Source organism: Acomys russatus, chromosome 2, assembly GCF_903995435.1.
Source record: "Acomys russatus chromosome 2, mAcoRus1.1, whole genome shotgun sequence".
In the NCBI taxonomy this organism is placed as follows: Eukaryota; Metazoa; Chordata; class Mammalia; order Rodentia; family Muridae; genus Acomys; species Acomys russatus.
Genome location: NC_067138.1, coordinates 3,234,206 through 3,252,036, shown reverse-complemented (window position 1 = coordinate 3,252,036; position 17,831 = coordinate 3,234,206). Strand labels below are relative to the sequence as shown.

General features: G+C 43.9%; 1 protein-coding gene across 1 annotated transcript; it reads right to left on the bottom strand.

The window, feature by feature from the left end:
• Positions 1–548: 548 nt before the first annotated feature.
• Positions 549–3,265, bottom strand: Ifnk (interferon kappa). The gene is made up of 2 exons (XM_051165130.1): positions 2,701–3,265; positions 549–595 (listed from the first exon to the last, which is right to left on the bottom strand). Exons 1-2 carry the CDS (start codon positions 3,263–3,265, stop codon positions 549–551), a joined length of 612 nt encoding a protein of 203 aa, XP_051021087.1.
• Positions 3,266–17,831: the final 14,566 nt, after the last annotated feature.

Below are 17,831 nucleotides of genomic sequence, written 5' to 3'. Positions count from 1 at the left end.
CCAGAGGGGGGCGCCCGTTAGACTATAGGAGGTAGAGTTTCCCAGGATAAATTAGGCGCTTACTCCTAAAGCGGTTAGCGAGCGTGGATTATTTATTAAGAAATCTTGGCAAGAGCAAAGTTGCCTCCCAAAGCCAGCAGGAACCAGAACGTGTCCAGAGGGTCGGCTAAGGAGGTCTGATCCTATACACCTGTTGGGACGGATGCCTCTTGCCAGCTTTGTAATTGCTGCCTTTGCCAATTTTCCCCCTGTGGAATTCCCAACGTTAGTCCTTCTAGGAGATGCGGAGACATTCTTTTTCCGCTTCTCAGTTTTGACAACCTTCCTCTCCCATTCAGTGACGGAAGAGAGGCGTATATGGTGCCGCCCGTGACCGATGAACCTCTCCAACACTCCACGCTTGCTCGGGATGGGCCCCAGCGTGTTAAGCAAGTGGTCTTACACTCCCAGTCTCATTCAGACTGTTTAAGTCCTAGGCTCTGCGTAAGTCTGGCTTGTCCTTTGCTAACTTAAAAGTACTTTGAGAGACTGTTAACTCAAGAGAGGTTCTATGGAGAAACTTCTCCCGCGATTTCTAGATCTTGCCGGTGGGCTCCTGAAAAGAGGAACAGCAAATTCTTTGAAGTCCTCAACACGCTCTAATGATAAGGGCCCACAAGATGAGATTTCTTTACATTTTAACAGCAGCAGCAAAGTAACAAACAGGACCTGCTGAAGAAGACCTGCTTAGGTTCTGTTTGCTCAGGGAATACCAGAAGGCATCATTAAAGCTTAAGTCAGGGCTTGGCCCAGCCTGCCAGGAAGGGAAACACACTCATTATAGAGGAAACTAAGTGTGTGCGCGTTCTTTAATTTTAGAACTGAAAGACCTATCCAAAAAATTTTATTGTAGGAAAAGTAGAAAATCCAAAGGTGAAGAGGTAAAAAACTGTATATGCCAAGCTCCAGTGAATAGCAGTCTTATCCAATTATTTCTTTGGGATACATTTCTGTTTTTTTTTTTTTTTTTTTTTTTTTTTTTTTTTTTTAATGGGTTTTTTGAGACAGGGTTTCTCTATGTAGCCTTGACTGTCCCGGACTCACTTTGTAGACCAGGCTGGCCTCGAACTCACAGCGATCCGCCTGCCTCTGCCTCCCGAGTGCTGGGATTAAAGGCGTGCGCCACCACGCCCGGCTTGGGATACATTTCTGGAGACATAGTAGGATTGATATTCGTTTGGGCTATTGAAGATTGCAATATTGCCCACAGTAAGCACATTGCCAGTTTAGCCTCTCCCCAGCAATGTATAAAAGAACCAACACTGTATTCACTCTCAGTGCTACCATTGTTTTTCCATTTCTGTCGTGTTCATGGAACAGGAGGCTAAACATTGTATATCACCCATTAACATTTCTTTTTGTCGTTTGTGTGTTTTTTGGCAGATTGGTCTCTGGGGTTTTTTGATTTTTCCTTTTTTGATCTCTGATTCTTTTGATAAGATGTACTCTATAAAAAGAGTGTGGTTCTGACTTCTGTCAAACTATCTGTCCTGATTAGAAAATGGTTAGCGGTTTTGGACAGGTCTTTCTTCTCTTTTCTATCTCCTCCTCTCCTTGAAGTTTTGGAGATCGATTTCAGGGCCTCATACAACTGTGCATGTGATCCATCACTGAACGACGTGCCCGCCCCCACTTAGGCAGCCCACCCCCTTGCACAGAGCAAACACGGGGCAGGGCAGCTGCTATAGTTTACTATCATGACTGCTGTCATCTCAGCAGAGCCCTTACAGAGGTCAGGCCAAGGTGGTGGAGAAACGAACGGAAAACCCTTTGTCTGTCCTTCGCTTGGCAGTTGCATGTCTATCCAGCCTCCCTCCCCACGGCCATGATCCTGATCTGAAACGATCTGATCAATGAGCTGTTTTTATAAGATAGATGATATTAACTCGTTTTATTGTCCAATTCTTTTGCTAGTAACCAAAGTGCCATAATCCACAACTTGTTTTGTTTTACGTTAACATTTCTTCTAACTTTTCCACTGGAAATTATTTTTTGCTTGCCGTAAGACTTTCTTTGACTATGCTGTCTTGGACCCTGCACTGGGAACTTCTTGAATCTGAAGAGTTTAGCAGCAAGCTGGAAACCCCTTTAGCACAAGACGTTCTTGAGGGCCTTTGAGCAGTCATAGTTTCTATCTAAGTTCTTGCTTGAAGACAGATGATCCTGAAATATAAAAGGAGAAAAAGGAGGAGAAAATTCACTTAGTCAGGTGATTAAATACAGAAGAGTCAAGTAAATAATCTAGGTAATCTGAATACAAAATGACTTCAAAAAGATAAAGTGACCAGGCGTGGCGCACACCTTTAATCCCAGCAGAGGCAGGCAGATCACTGCGGGTTCGAGGCCAGCCTGGTCTACAAAGTTGAGCCCAGGACAGCATGAGAGAAGATGATGAGAGAGACGATGGAAAGGAAATCTTACTCCTTTCCACCTGTCTCCAATACTTCCGAAGAGAATTCCTGGGATCGCTCAAGGTTAACATGGCCAGCATGGCCTCTTCTAAAAGAGATGGTTGTGGTCGATGTAACAAGGTTGAGCCGCAGAGACAGCAACATTACATGAAAGACAAGTCTGAGGACACTGCCACACCACACACAGCACAGCCACGCCTAAGACCAGAGGAAACAGTGGAAGGGGGGGGATGTAATTCTGAAAATATACCTGTTTGCATTTTGAGTAGTTTTTTGAATTTGTAAAATATCATGAAACATCTTCTCATTTCCACTCCGACAACCATCCAGGCACAGAGGCTGTGTTTTTTATCGCTCAGGAACTTTTCGATTCTGACAAAATACTTGTTCAGTTCCAGGTGGACCCTCCAGAGGCCCTTTGGTTGAGGATGCTGAATCTTACTGTCCTCCTCCATAAAGCAGTCCTGAGCTTGCCGCACTTGCTCATAAAGTCCCATTCTGATACGTTGCAGGCGTTCCTTTATCACAGGGTCGACGGAGCCATTATGGCTGAAAATATATAGTGCCCAAACAGACACACGGTAGAAGACCTCCTTAACGTCCCTTTTCACATGTTGGAAGGATGACGGAATTTCTTTAGGAAATTCAAAGTTCTTGATTTCTTTCAGACATTGTAGGGGAGAGCTGACGACGATGCTCCTCAGGAGCTTCATATTTTCCCTGGTGGTGCCATCCAGATGAACACAGCTCAGAGATCGGATGGGTGAAATGAATAGAGCCGCGAGGACCACCGGCCACAAACACTGTGGAGTCATGCCAGCCTCGGTGCTGTACAACACTCAAGATTGATAGTAATGTTTTTAGCTACGCTTTCATGGTCTTATATACCTGTATATCTTCAGCGGGAGGAATTTTCTTACTTAGATTCCAAAGTCCTTTGCCTCCGGGCATTTTTTTTTTCCTTTTTAAGTGAGTAAAGCATTACTTTAGGTTCCCAGGTGACCCATCCCAGCACTGAAAAAGACTCGTCATAACAAAACTGACACACAGGAGTTGGGAGTGTAGCCTAGGTGTAGAATATTTCTCAAGCACTTGCAACACTCCAAGTTCAGTTCCCAACACTAGGGGGGAAAAAAATCACTGAACTCATATATCAAAGACATAATGATCTTTCTGGGAGATATATTTTGGTACTTGATCCTATAGCCAAATTTTTATTTTAATTGAGTTAGTCATTAACCAAATGACTATGATTACTTATGACTAGGTCGCTAGCAACAACAATTCAGTTTCCCCCAATCTTGACAATTTAAAGCTTCTGTATTGAGAATTTTTTTCTTTTCTTTCCATTTTTCTTTTCCTTTTAAAATTTTTTATTTTTACTTAATTTTTCTCTCAAAGAAGATGATGAGCCGAGTTTATCAACTTAGCAAAGCTCTAGAAAATACAGGGTGAAGTTGGCTTAGTTTTCTTTTTTTCTTTTTCTTTTTTTAAGATTTATTTATTACATATACAGAGTTTTGCTTGCATGTACACCTGCACACCAGAAGAGGGCACCAGATCTCATTATAGATGGTTGTGAGCCACCATGCGGTTGCTGGGAATTGAACTCAGACCTCTGGAAGAACAGCCAGTGCTCTTAGCCACTGAGCCATCTCTCCAGGCCCAGCTTAGTTTTCTTTTGACACTGGAGATTAATATTTCACAGCTACCCCTTCCTTTCATTATATTCATCTTTGGGTTGCATTTCATGTACCTATACGTTAGCAGTCTTCTGGTGGGTTGTATATTTGAGAATCTTATCTGCTTCGTTAGTTTCTCTGTTATAGTGTCATGGAATTTCTTTTTTTATACAGTTTAGATACAGATTTAGATTATATAGAGTACTTAAAAACTTTTACTTCATTGTCTTTCCTTTTTGCATGGTGGTTCTAGAATCTGTGAAGTATTTTGTTGGTTCTGCTTGTTTTTCACCCGTAAGGCATTTGAGTAGAAGGTCATCCATTCAGCCAGCTAACTCATGTTTAGTCTATGGCTGTGGCTATGGCTGTGACTATGCTATGATTGCTATCTGTCACTGATGGTGCTTTCTGCTGTGATGGCTGTCTGCCATTGATGGTGCTTTCTTTGTCTGACCAAATAATCTTCTTTGGATTATGGTCTTATTAAATGAACTCCTTTCTTTAAGAAAGTGTAATAGGATGACTTTAAAAAGACCCTGGCTTATTTTCTTACTTTTTGTTTTTGTTTTTTTAAAAAAGGAAATTAATGATTTTCAATGGTATTCTATTGAATGGGAAAGTAACTAGAGCTCTACAACAATAGCAGACTGTGATTGAAATTTTGGCTTAAAATTTCTTAACCATTTGGTTGCATCAAAAGCTAATTGCGGATGAACTTTTTCTTAAGTTATTTTATTTTATTTACATTTGTGTTTTGCCTCCATGTATGTCTTATGCGAGGGTGGACATTACAGGAGCTGTAGTTACCGACAATTTTGAACTGCCATGTGGGTGCTGGGATTTGAACCTGGTTCTTTTGGAAAGGTAGCCAGTGCTCTTAACCACTGAGCCACCTCTCCAGCCCCATGAGTGACTTTCATAAAGTCTTGGTTATTATGGGCTTGCTTCTTAAAAACAGAAAATATTGCAGATATTCCTCTCTATATTCTATATAAATTCTAATGTCACAGACAGTTTCTCTGCATGGCTGATTGTCAAAAACTGTCACAGGGGACAAAATGGTGACATTGGTCAAAACTTTGTAGTGTGCGTTGTGTTTGACACAGTATTTCTTGCTCTTAGAATTTCTCCATTCTCTTGCCCAAAGATTTGGACAAGATACTAAGCACTTGGTTAGGCAACACATCCACAGGAAATTTCTGCACAAGCACTAAACATTATGTCTGAAAATATATATGGCCACTTGGCTGAATATGGTCTTTTTTTTTCTTTTTGTTTTGTTTGTTTTGTTTTTTGGTTTTCGAGACAGGGTTTCTCTGTGTATCTTTGGCTTAGCTGTCCTGGACTCGCACTGTATACCAGGCTGGCCTCCAACTCACAGCGATCCACCTGCCTCTGCCTCCCGAGTGCTGGGATTAAAGGTGTGTGATGCCACGCTGAGCTATATTTTGTCTCTTAAAAGAAGCTTTCTTGGTAGGATGGAGTCCAGTTACATTGTTGTTAAATGAGAGTATTTGCATACTTGTTCAGAAAAGAACCTTGAAATAGATCTCCCAAAAGTTTTGAGTCTTATCTCTGGATTGGAAAAATTAGTGATTTTTGGTTTTGCTTTTATTCACCTATTGAGTTTTCTGTGGTCAGCAAATGTTTTCTTACTTAAAAAGCAATGTCTTGTGCCGGACATGGTGGCTCACTCCTTTATTACCAGCACTTGAGAGGGTGAGGCAGGCGGGTTGATGTGAATTCGAGGCCAGTCTGGTCTACAAAGCGAGTCCAGGACAGCCAAGGCTACACAGAGAACCCTATCTCAAAAACAAAAAACAAAACAAAACAAAAAAAAGCAATTGTCTTTAAGAGAAGGTATAGTTAAAAAAGAAAAAAATGTATATATGAAACAGAATCAATAAACTTAAACATCTCTACTTAAAGAGAAAATGTGAATTTTCCTAAGTCTTGAGTCCAGTTCATTTGCGGTGGACAATGTAGAATTATGTGGGAGCTTAGTGTACTGACCTCATAGCTTTTTATACAGAAACACGTTTATGCACATCTACACACATTTGTGATCACACACATGCACAAAGTGTCAATATGGTGCAAAGCACCCGTGAGGGCCATGCTTTCTTACATAGCTCCTATAATTTCTACCTAAACCGTCCAGGCCAAGCAGTTCCAGGTAGAGCTGCCTACCACTTAGGGCGTTTGCATTGCCTTGCCTTCCTTAATTATAGTTTTTCTTTTTTCTTTTTTTTTTTTAAATAAACGATTGTATAAGCGTCGATCCGTAATTTAAACCATTCCTCTCCAAGCACCCCACCTCACTCTGCTGCTTGCTCTACTTCGCACTTGATTATAAGACAGTTTCATTTGCCTTGCTCCGGTAAGACGTTTCCTCTCATAGGTGACGAAGACTGCAGCAGATGTGGACGTTCCCTGTATTTTCTTTCTGCCATGCGTGGCTTTGTTTTTTTTTATTTTGTTGTTGTTGTTGTTTTGTTTTTTAAAGATTTGTTTATTATTATGTATACATTCTCTGCCTGCATGCACACTTGTAGGTCAGAAGAGGGCATCAGGTCACATTATAGATGGCTGTGAACCACCATGTGGTTGCTGGGAATCGAACTCAGGACCTCTGGAAGAGCAGTCAGTGCTCTTAACCACTGAGCCATCTCTCCAGCCCCAGCTTTGTTATTTTTAAGCTCTCTCTCCCAAACCCCCTCCCTTTGCTGTCATTTGTCTCCTATCCTTATTCATTCAAAACTTCGCTGTGTTTGGCACATGCGACCCATGGCGCAGGTCCTGTAGAGGGAGGAATTCACTATACCACCTAATGACCAAGAACTTACAATTACAGACATGTAATTGTGGGTGGACCTCATTCTCCAGGTACCTTAACTGTTAAGTTGTGCTAACATTGACAGTATTCATGGCAAAAAAGGAAATATGGTTGGCATGCATGCCTGCCTCTCTCTGGCCATTAGGATCACCTGACTTTGCAAATAAACCTACAGACTATACCTGCAGTATCTCAGAGAGACCTGCGCTAGAAGAAAACCCTTTCTCTCATTGGCCTAAGATCCAAATTTAACTTGCCATCTCTATTTTATCTGGCAATCTCATAGGCCACGGAACTTCCCACTGATCACCGACAGAGCTCAAAGAGGGCACTCCCTCTTGAAGAAGCCTTTCCCCTGCCTTCCCTCCTTCATCTCCTGAGAGCTGCATTTAGCTTCATTTCTCAATGCTGACATCACTTATGGACAGGTACAAATGTCAGTGCGTACTCCAAAGAGGACGCATGCATACGCACATGCGTGCGCTCACGTGCCGATGACTCTAATTAGAAACATTGGCTCATCAGTCACTTGCTCAGGCCATCTGAGTATGCCCCAGAGTCTGGAAGCAGAAAAGGCTATTGAGGAAACATTTTCTTCTTCATATGCACATCTGTCACAGCTGTCCACTCTGTCATCAGCAGGATGTGCGCTGACATACCCACTCTGTGCCCATGATACCTGTCTTTATTTCCTCGCATGCTCTGAGGTAGTTTATATGTGGTACTGTTTTCATCAGAGGGAACAGAAAAGGGAGCTACCCTGTTATCAGATGAGCTGTGGACAGTCCCCATGGATTATATATAAGGCTAGCACTAACGTGCAAGCGAGATGGAATTTGTTTGACAAGCTGGAGAAATGAGACGTTTCAGGGCTTACCTCAGTGGCACACGGGATCTACTGAGAAGATTTACTGCTTCCTAGGAAAGAGCAGTTTCCAGTACGGATAACTTGTTGATCACTTTGTTACTCAGTAGCTGAGTGTGAGTCATTCCATTTGTGCTGTGTTGGAGGTAGTTGAGCCCAAAGACAGCATGCCTCCCGAACACCGAGGCCTGACTGCACAGTGTGTTTATGGCAGAGCAACTCTGTGTGCTCTGCCAGATCATCTGCACTGCCTCCCCTTTCTGGTTAGTTCCTCACAGGAGCCTGTGTCCCCTCCTTGACTGCACTGCTCTTGACTTTTACCCAATGTAAGAGACCAACAACTACTCCAGTCATATTGTTGGCTCATTGCGAAAATTCAGGCCCTTCAGGGAAAGTGAGGCCGGAAAGGGAAGGCCACCCCTTTAAGGTGGTGTCTCTTCACACTTCTCGTTCCCCAAGGCAGCGGGTAGTTACCAGTCTGGTGGTGGCCTTGTTGGTGCCTTTCTTTTGTCTAATCACAATTCCGTGGTGGCAGGTGCAGCGGCTGGTTTGTTGGTTGCTGCCCTTTGAATGGCCTGGAGAAATCACAGAAACTGAGAGATCTGAATCTCTACAGACGGGGATAGGAGACCTTGTGTTTCTTAAGTCACTAAGATGGGGTTATCAAAATTGTGATGGCTTTGACACTGCATCTTAGAAGTGTGCCCTAGAACTGTATGATACCATCTTCAGGTAATGGTTTTTAAATAAAGACTGAAAGTTATTCGTGAAGACAAGGCCCAGAACAGACAGTTCACCATGTCTGGCCTATGATAGACCTAGGTACCTTGCATTAGTACCAGGCACATAGTAAGTGCTCAGTTATCATTTGTTGGGTGACTAACTAAAGATGGCAAAGCCATGTCTTGATGCTGGGATCATAGGCCATGGTTTCCTTTTTGAGGAGGAGGAGGATTTCCTTTTTGAGGGTTGTGGGTAATTGAGGAATTCACAGAATGACAGATGGCAACCGAAGTGTGTCCACTGCTATTTTGGTGCTTCTTCTTTGAACTGCCCAAGGCTAGTTAAGTCATGAACACTTTTGTAACTCCAGTGATATCTTGGGTTCATATTTTGGGGTTGATTCATGTCTTTCCCTCCAGACTAGAAATGTGACTTACAACATGGTTTTGTAATCATGACATCAACTGTTTGTAGAATAAACATAGTCATGGAATTTCCTATGTTTCTCAAGTCTGGTTGGATAGCGACTTGTAGGGGCAAAGTGCAAAAGACTTTTCTTCCATTTCACCAAGTTTTTATTAGTGTTCTCAGTAGCCACTGTATATCTTATTACTTGCGAGGCTCTGTAGACTTACCCACACCAGTCTTTTGCTACCTTGCTGAAGACTGAATTATTACAACTTCCTGTAAGAACGATCTCAATATTAGAAAATGACCATTGGCAAAAGAAAGTTACGATGGTCGAATCTGTGCATAAGTAAATGAATTTGCACCACTAATAAAGACTATTTTGATCTGGGGATTGTCAGGATAGCCTCCATTTACTTTCTCATTCTCCTGTTGTCTTCTCTGGGGCATTTTGCTCTGGGGTGACAGTAAGACTGTTAGAGGATAATGGTGAAATATGTCACCTACTAGGATGATCTGTAATCTTTCCATTTCCGCGGTGGGTCCCAGTGGATGAGGGTGTCCATCTGAGTGTGCTGGTAGTTGAGAAGTGCCGATGGTGGACTAGGCTGTGAGTGGGATGGTTCTTGGTCCACAGAAGAGGCGCTATCCTCTCTTAATCACTGTTGACTTGCTTGTGGTTGTGTCTCTTGTCATTAGTGAAGAGCAAACAGGCTTTGTAGAAAACTCAAGGGAGCTTTCTCTAGATCAGCAGAGTACTGACTCATCTGATGCAAATCACAGAACTTGTTGTTCTAGTAGCAGTCCTGGCACTGGGAGTAGTGTCTTGGGATTAATTTGGTCCCAGCAGGAGTTGGGAAGGGGGGTCTTTTCTTCTTGTCAGCACTCCTGACCCGAGGTAGCACTGAAGCACAGACTCTCCATCACAAACTATATCAATGGGGGACATTTAGACACAGACCCTTAGGGTGAGAGTGGTAAAGCAACTGGCTTAGGTCACAGTGTGATTTAGGGGTCCAGTGGGGCTGAGCCAAGGTGTCTTCACCTGGACTTTGTCAACCCAAGTTTCCCATTGTATGAAGATCTCCTTTCCTTCTGCCTCCATGTGTGAGCATCTGCCCCATCTTTAAAAGAACGGGCACTGTAAAGACTCCAGACTATCCTTGCTGCAATCCAAGCTCCTTGTGCCGTCACAAGGGCTTCTCCTTGTGCCGTCACAAGGGCTTCTCGGTCCTGGGAGGAAGTCTTCTGGTGATGGAAGTTGAATTAGGCCTAAGACTCCCAATATTCTATAAACTTACTTTGAATGTACAAATTAAGACTTGGGTTTCCTAGAATCCGCCACCTAATGATGTCAGATTTATGAGAAACAACACAAATGCCAGTTTAAATGTCATATCAATTAAGGAACCACCTGCCCCGCCCCCCCTTTTTTTTATTTCGTTATTTGAGACAGGCTTTCTCTGTGTAGCCTTGGCTGTCCTGGACTCACTTTGTAGACCAGGCTGGCCTCGAACTCATAGAGATCCTCCTGCCTCTGCCTCTGCCTCTGCCTCCCAAGTGCTGGGATTAAAGGCATGCACCACCACCACCCAGCTATATAACTACACGTTTAGCTGGGTGTGATGGTGCACACCTTTAATCGCAGCACTCAGAAGGTAGAGGCAGGTGGATCTCTGAGTTCAAGGCCAGCCTGGCCTACAAAGAGAGTTTCAGAACTGCCAGGGCTGTTGTTACACAGAGAAACCCTGTCTCAACAAACAAACAAACAAACAAACAACAACAAACCCCAAGCAAGCAAATAACTACACTTCTGTTAGAACTTTGGGTAAGTCGCCAGAACTGTCTGTGGTTTGTGGGAGTGGTTAGAGTTGTAAGGAGAGCGGAGCTTCCATTAGTGGTAGTGCTCACAACCTGATAAGGTGAGCAAATAGATTATCTTTCAGTGTAGTCTGTACAGGTGTTAATAGTAATAAAAGATTCTAATAATTTAGCAATTACTAAGCCCTATTTTTTTTTTTTTTTTGTTCTTTTGTTTGTTTGTTTGTTTTGTTTTTAGTTGGTAGGGGACTGGGAACCTCTCCCGTTCATGCTAGGCAAGCACTCAACCACTCAGCCACATTCCCAGCTCTTTACCTAAGTGTTTAAAAACTCTCATAACCATCATACAACTTAGGTATTATTGTCCTCAATTTAAACAGGAAGAAATGGAAGATTTAAAATGCTGAGCAACTTACCCAAGGTAACAGGAACAGAAATCCACCAAAGCAGTCTTCAGTACTTCTGTGGCCACATTGTCTCTTCAGAGACTAGGGTTGTAAATGAGTTTAAAGTTCACTGTATTCATGCATTAACAGACTCATTCCTAAAGGCTTAAGGCTGCTTAAAGGAATATACACTGCCAGGGAGAAAAGTAATTAAAGGGGGCTGGAGAGAGATAGCTCAGCGGTCCTCTTCTAGAGGACCCAGGTTCAATTCCGAGCAACTACATGGCAGCTCACCTGTGACTCTAGTTCCAGGGGATCCGACACCCTCACACAGACATACGTGCAGGCAAAACACCAATGAACAAAAAAAAAAAAAAAAAAAGTCACTAAAAAAGGGATTAAAGAAATCAAATTTGAGGGAAAATAAAAGGAAGTCAAGGTTATAACCGGAATGTATGAATGCATGCCATAACATCCAGTGCCATTATTGCAGACAGTTTTAAACTTGTCCCTGGGCCTTCCATGAACAAAGAGAAAAGAGGCAGCAAGGCTAAGTGCTCAGTAGAAGCCAAAAATTTCCCTGGGGCTACTTTCTGGCACAAACCTTCTCTAAGGGCTGTCCAGAGAGAGCACTGGAGGATGTCTAGACACAGGCCTCCCCTGCCTCTGTACCTCCTCATAGGAGTGTCACCCCAAGAACTTTGCTGAGCTGGTTCTCGAAGCTCTGTGCAGGCTGATGTGGCTCCAGCTCCTTGGCAGGCACTGTGTGGGGCTCAGTGGTTTCTCTCCTGTTCAGCGTGAGAAGAGAGTTCAGCAGTTCACTGGACTGGGGAAGCGTTTGTCATCTGAAGTAGGGAAAACTGCACTCACACACTGGCATCCTCGGGGCACTTAGTGTGGCGAGACTGCCTTTATATTTCCGGAGTCTGATCCAGGCCTGCGTTTCCCATTAGAGGCTGCGGGGACTGTGGAGGAAATACTTTGTAGGCACCAATCTCTACCATTTAGTCAGACCTGGCTCCCTGTCAGAGTGACCTGGGAGCCATTAACAAGCAATTGAATTGCATGCTGAACGTCCATGTCATCATGAGTTTGATATGAGTACTGCCTTCCAAGGAAGCTCCTATGTGCAACAATTTGTCTCTGTCTCTGTCTCTCCCCTCTGTCTGTCTCTCCCTTCTGTCTGTCTGTCTGTCTGTCTCTCTCTCTCTCTCTCTTTCTGTCTATCTCTCTCTGAGTTTCTTTAGAAGTTGGATGACTTTAGGGTTAAAGCCAGGATAGCGTCATGTCTCCAAATACTACAGCCACTTGAGTTTTGACACACATCTTGGGATTACCAATTTTGTATTTTTGTTGTTAAGAGTAAAACTGAGGCTGGGCGTGGTGGCTCATGCCTGTAATCCCAGCACTCAGGAGGCAGAGGCAGGCGGATCACTGTGAGTTCAAGGCCAGCCTGGTCTATAAAGTGAGTCTGGGACAGCCAAGGCTACACAGAGAAACCCTGTCTCAAAAAACCAAAAACCACTATCTTTCCTCTGAGTGCCCCAGGCCTCCCCATCCCGGGGACGTGGTCAAATATGGGGCACCAGAGTTCGTGTGAAAGTCAGACCCCACTCTCCACTGAACTGTGGAGAATGTCTACCCTATGAGCATATACAGGGGGAGGTGGTCCCCTCAGTCACAGTCATAGGGGAGGGGGGAGTAAGGGAGAAATGGGAGGGCGGGAGGAATGGGAGGATACAAGGGATGGGATAACAATTGAGATGTAATATAAATAAATTAATAAAATATATTTTTTTTTAAAAAAGAGTAAAACTCAGTGTGTGAAAAGGTCCATATGAATGGCCTCAGACAGTTTTATATTCCTGGTGACGTACCATTCAGATTGTACACTTGGGGTCTATCTCCCTGTAAAGCAGGACAGGGCAGTAACGGTCATTGCCAAATTGTTAATACGGTTTTTCACAGATGATCAATCGCCTTTGCTAGGTCATTGAAGTTGAAAATATGTATTGCAGACACATTTCATGCATTCATCCATCCTTCTTGGAGGGTATGATGTTTGGTCACGGTGTTAAAACAGGGAGGGGTGCTGGCTGAAGGTTCATATCATAAATAGCCAGGATTTCAAACTGTAAAAATAAAACTACAGGATTTTATCAACTTTACGAATGAAACAAGCAGGGCAAGAGGATAAGTGGGTGAAGGAATAGGTAACCTAAGACTCAAAGAGAAGCATGTCCGCTTAAATGCTCTGGAGGGAAGAAGTTGGGGTATTTAAACAAAGGCGAGCAGATGTCAGGAAGGGGGGACCAGGATGGTTGGTGTTCCAAGGGTCACGGCAGGCCAAACACAGTTCGTGTTACTGTAAGATCATTGAAAACACCTGGAAGGAGTTTTGAGCAGGAGAGCTACTGGTATGGTGTAGCATGCGTTTTTAAGAGATAATTTGAGGGGCTGTGTGGGGATGCTTGTAAGCCAACATGGAAGCGAGGAGGCCAAGCTGAGTGTATGTTTCAATGGGCCTTGTGAGCTCCCAGAGGTTCAGATAAAGATATGAACAGAGGAAGATGGAGGAGGTGGAAAGAGGAAGGTTTGATGCATGTTTTCAGTAAGTTGCCTCTGATGTATTTGGTCCAAGCTAACTTCTGTGGTCACCAAGGAGGTGTCGAGAAGGGCCATAGATGATGATGATGAGGATGATGATGATGATGATGATGATGATGATGATGATGATTCCTTTGATGATAAATTAGCATGATTGTGTCTTAGTAGTCAAAAAATATTATGTCTTAAGCTGAATGACCTTAAGTTAGCTTTCATGCCTAACACCTTAGGCAGTATTATAATTTACTTAGTTGATCTTAGGTGGGGTCTGAGACTTGAATTTCTTTGTGTTTGGCTGTAGGCTTAAGCTCCTGAGAATATGCCCTTGATGCAGTTTTCTTATGTATAGACAAAACAAATGCACATCCTTGTATATTTTAATGCTTAAATGGGACGTTTCAGATGAACTTAAGCCATAGATAGCATTCTTCAGTCCAGTCGTATCACACAATTAAGAAATCACATAATCGCTTAAGAGCATGATACTGGGCTCGAGAGATAGCCCATCGGTTAAGAGCCCTGTTTGCTCTTCCGGAGGATCCAGGTTCAATTCCCAGTATCCACATGGAGGCTCACAACTCTCTGTAACTCTAGTTTCAGGAGATCAGTCGCCCTCTTCTCAGGCACCAGGCATGCATGTGGCGCACACACATACATGCAGGCAAAATAGCCATACAAATTAAGTAAATAAATGTCTTAAAAGAAAACGATCCTTATGTTATTGAACATAAATGACTATATCTCACAACGTCAGTTTTCTCCACTTTGATTGTAAAAGAAAACCTCAGCAATGTCTCTGAACTCACCTTCTAACTCACACTGCACTGCCATGAAGCACTGTTGCTCGGTGGGGTGGGGCAGGCTCTCCATTTACCTGAGCCTAAGCCGCGGCAGCCTTGCATGAGCCACAGAGACATCAACTGAAATGAATTGTTCATATTTTTAAGCAAACTTTTATTGTTTTCCCAAGTTTTGGGCATATTGTATGGGTTAACTGTAGTAGATCCTAGTCTATGGGGCCTGAAGAGATGGATCAGTTGGAAAAGTATTTGTTCTCGCAGAGGACCCCAGTCCAGCTCCCAGCACCCACGTGGTGATGCACAGCCATCGTAGCTCCAATTCCAGGGCATCCAACATCCTCTTCTGACATCCAAGGGGACCAGGCATTTACCTGGTCCACATACAAACATAGAAGCAAAGTGAACATAAAGTGAAAATAATCAAACCTGCAAATAAAAAATAAAACCTGCTCTACAGTGAAATCTTAGGCTTACAGCTTATTTTACCAGCTGGGATCTGATTTGGAACAGTGATTATTTTTATATATAATCTACAAAAATTCCAGGACTTCACTACTAGCCGCTACAAGCAAAACAAAACAAACAAGCAAGCCCACTATGAAAGGGAGGATGGTCCAAACACAATAGTAGCGGTTGCATCTTGTCTGAGTTCTGAGCTGAGGTGCAGTTGGCTTTCCTCCAAGCAGTGATCACAGGCACAGAGCCACTCCGGCTTGTAGCTCCGTCATCTTCCGTGTTAGCCTGGGTTTTGCTTGTCGAGCAGAGGGGAAATGCAGCATGGGTGAGTGTGCGTGGCTGAGCTACACGAGGTTAGAGTCAGAAAGTGTGTATCACGGCCAGTCACTTCCCCTGGGCTAGAACTTACAGCTAAGCGCGCAAGTCCAGGAAGTGCAGTCGCCTGCATGGGAGGGAGTAGCCTGGTGAGCTGTTAGCTCACCTCTGCCAAAGCAAGCAATAAAAATGTGTCCGTAGGGGGGGGGGGCGGGGCAAGAAGTTGGTTCAGGTTCAGGGTGGCATGAGAGACACACTGTAGCTGTCTAATACAGTTTAGGAAAAGCGTACTTGGTCAGAATTGGAATTGTCAGACACAGCTAAGTTTCTAGTGGGATACTTTTCAAAGAGTAGAAAAAATACTGCTGAAATAAGACTCAAGTCTAAAGGAACTGATATTAGTGATTACCTTGCCATGAGGGGGAGGGGTGCTTGTTTGTTTGTTTTTTAAGACAAGGTTTCTCTGTGTAGCCCTGACTGTCCTGGAGCTCACTCTGTAGACCAGGCTGGCCTCCTGCCTCCTGCCTCTGCCTCCGGAGGGCTCATTTGCTTTCTTATAATACAGCCTATACATGGGTTAGCCAACTACATTGCTGTGTGCGTGTACATACATGTAAATATTCAAGACATAAATGATAAAAGCATACAACTTTATTTTGTCGATCTAAAAATAAATCATAATAAAGTTATTAACAAGGAAGGAAGGGAACCACGGTAGACCATATGGCCATGTGGCTCATGCACAAGGCCTTGGGTTTGATGCCTAGCGCCATAGTTAGAAAGAGAGGCAAGGGTGGTGTACTGGCTGGTTTTATGCTACCTTGACACAAGCTATCTTCATCTGAGAGGAGGGAACCTCTAATGAGAAAATGCCTCGGTAAGATCAGGCTGTACGGAAGCTTCTAGAGCACTGATTGATGGGAGAGGGCCCCGCCCATTGTGGGTGGGGCCACCCTGGTCCTAGGCGCTATAAGAAAGCAGGCTGAGCATGGCTGGGGAGAAAGCCAGTAAACTGCACTTCCATGGCCCCTGCACCAGCTCCCACCTGCCCACGCCCCGCCCGCCCCGTCCCCCCCAGGCTCCTGCTTGCTTGAGCTCCTGTCCTGACTATTCTTCAGTGACGAACAGTGATGTGGAACTATAAGCAGAATAAACCCTTTCCTCCCTGCGTCGCATTTGGTCGCCATCTTTCCTCGCAACAGTAGTAACTGACTAGGACAGGTGGGCAGAGACTGAGCGTCCCCTTCAGTAACACTCTTCTTAGCACTCTGGCACTCAGACATGGCTTCTACAGTGCATGCCTTGCCACAACAAGAAATTCTGTAAGATGGATAGTTTTAATAGTTGAAGAACCACCGCTGAAAAGGGTTGCATAACTTGGCAAAAGTCACACAAAACTAGTCTGTGTGGTTTTCTGTCAAGCTGTTATTGTTTAAGTAAAAAAAGTCTTGAATATGCCATGCTTTATTTTTTTCTTAAAAAAAAAAAAAAAAAAAAAAAAAAACCAGAACTGTCACCTAATAGCGTGACAACCCTTGCCTCTCAAAACTTTTTTTTTTGTAAGAAAGAATTTTTCAGTCTTCCTGGCTTAGACGTAATGAGTTAAATGCATGGATCTCTCGCTCTCTCTTTGCAGTGCAGGGCCTTTCTTCCTGAGCTCAGGAAGACACTGGAACCTGTGTGAGAGACCTGCCTCATGCACGTGAGACGTCTCTCGCGCGTGGCCACAGGGAGTGGCTGGCATTCACTCCTGCCTTCTGTGGCAGGTGGATTAGGGACTGTCACCTGGTGAGAAGAGCGGAGACTCAGAATCTGTCAAGGTCTCTGCACAATAAGCACCCAGTGGCCAGGTGTTCCGGCATCCTGCTACAGACATAGTTTGTAATTAAAACACATGGGGTGTGCTGCTTTTCTCTTTCTCTGCCCCACCCCCACCCCGTCCCTTCCTCTCTCTGTACCCCATCCATCCTTCCCCTCCTGCCTCCCCCTTCCTTCCTCCCTTCTTTTCACTCTTTCTTTGTATAATAGATTTCCATGAGGCATTTTCATACACATCTTGTTCGTGTTGACCTTCCTTCCTCCCCTCCCCCTTCCCTTTCTGCCCCCTACTTCCTCCCTCCCTCCCCTTTCACTCTTTCTTTGTATAGTGAATGGGTTTCCTTGAGGCATTTTCATGTATATCTTGTTTTCGCTGACCCTCCAGCCCCACTGCCTTCTCTCAGATCCCTGCCCCCCTCCCTGTTTGTCCTCTTCTGGCTCAGTTACTCTATCTGCTCTCCTCACTCCCTTTAAGATCTTTTAGCCCCTTTCATGCTTCATTTCATAGTTTCTTGACCTATACTCGCACAACCATACATATACGAAAGTTAAAATCTGGACTCTGCATGTGATAGAAAACATGTGGTCTTTGACTTTCCTGGGTCTGGAATATTTTGATTATTACAATAATTTTTAATTCCATCACATTCCAGCAAATGTCATA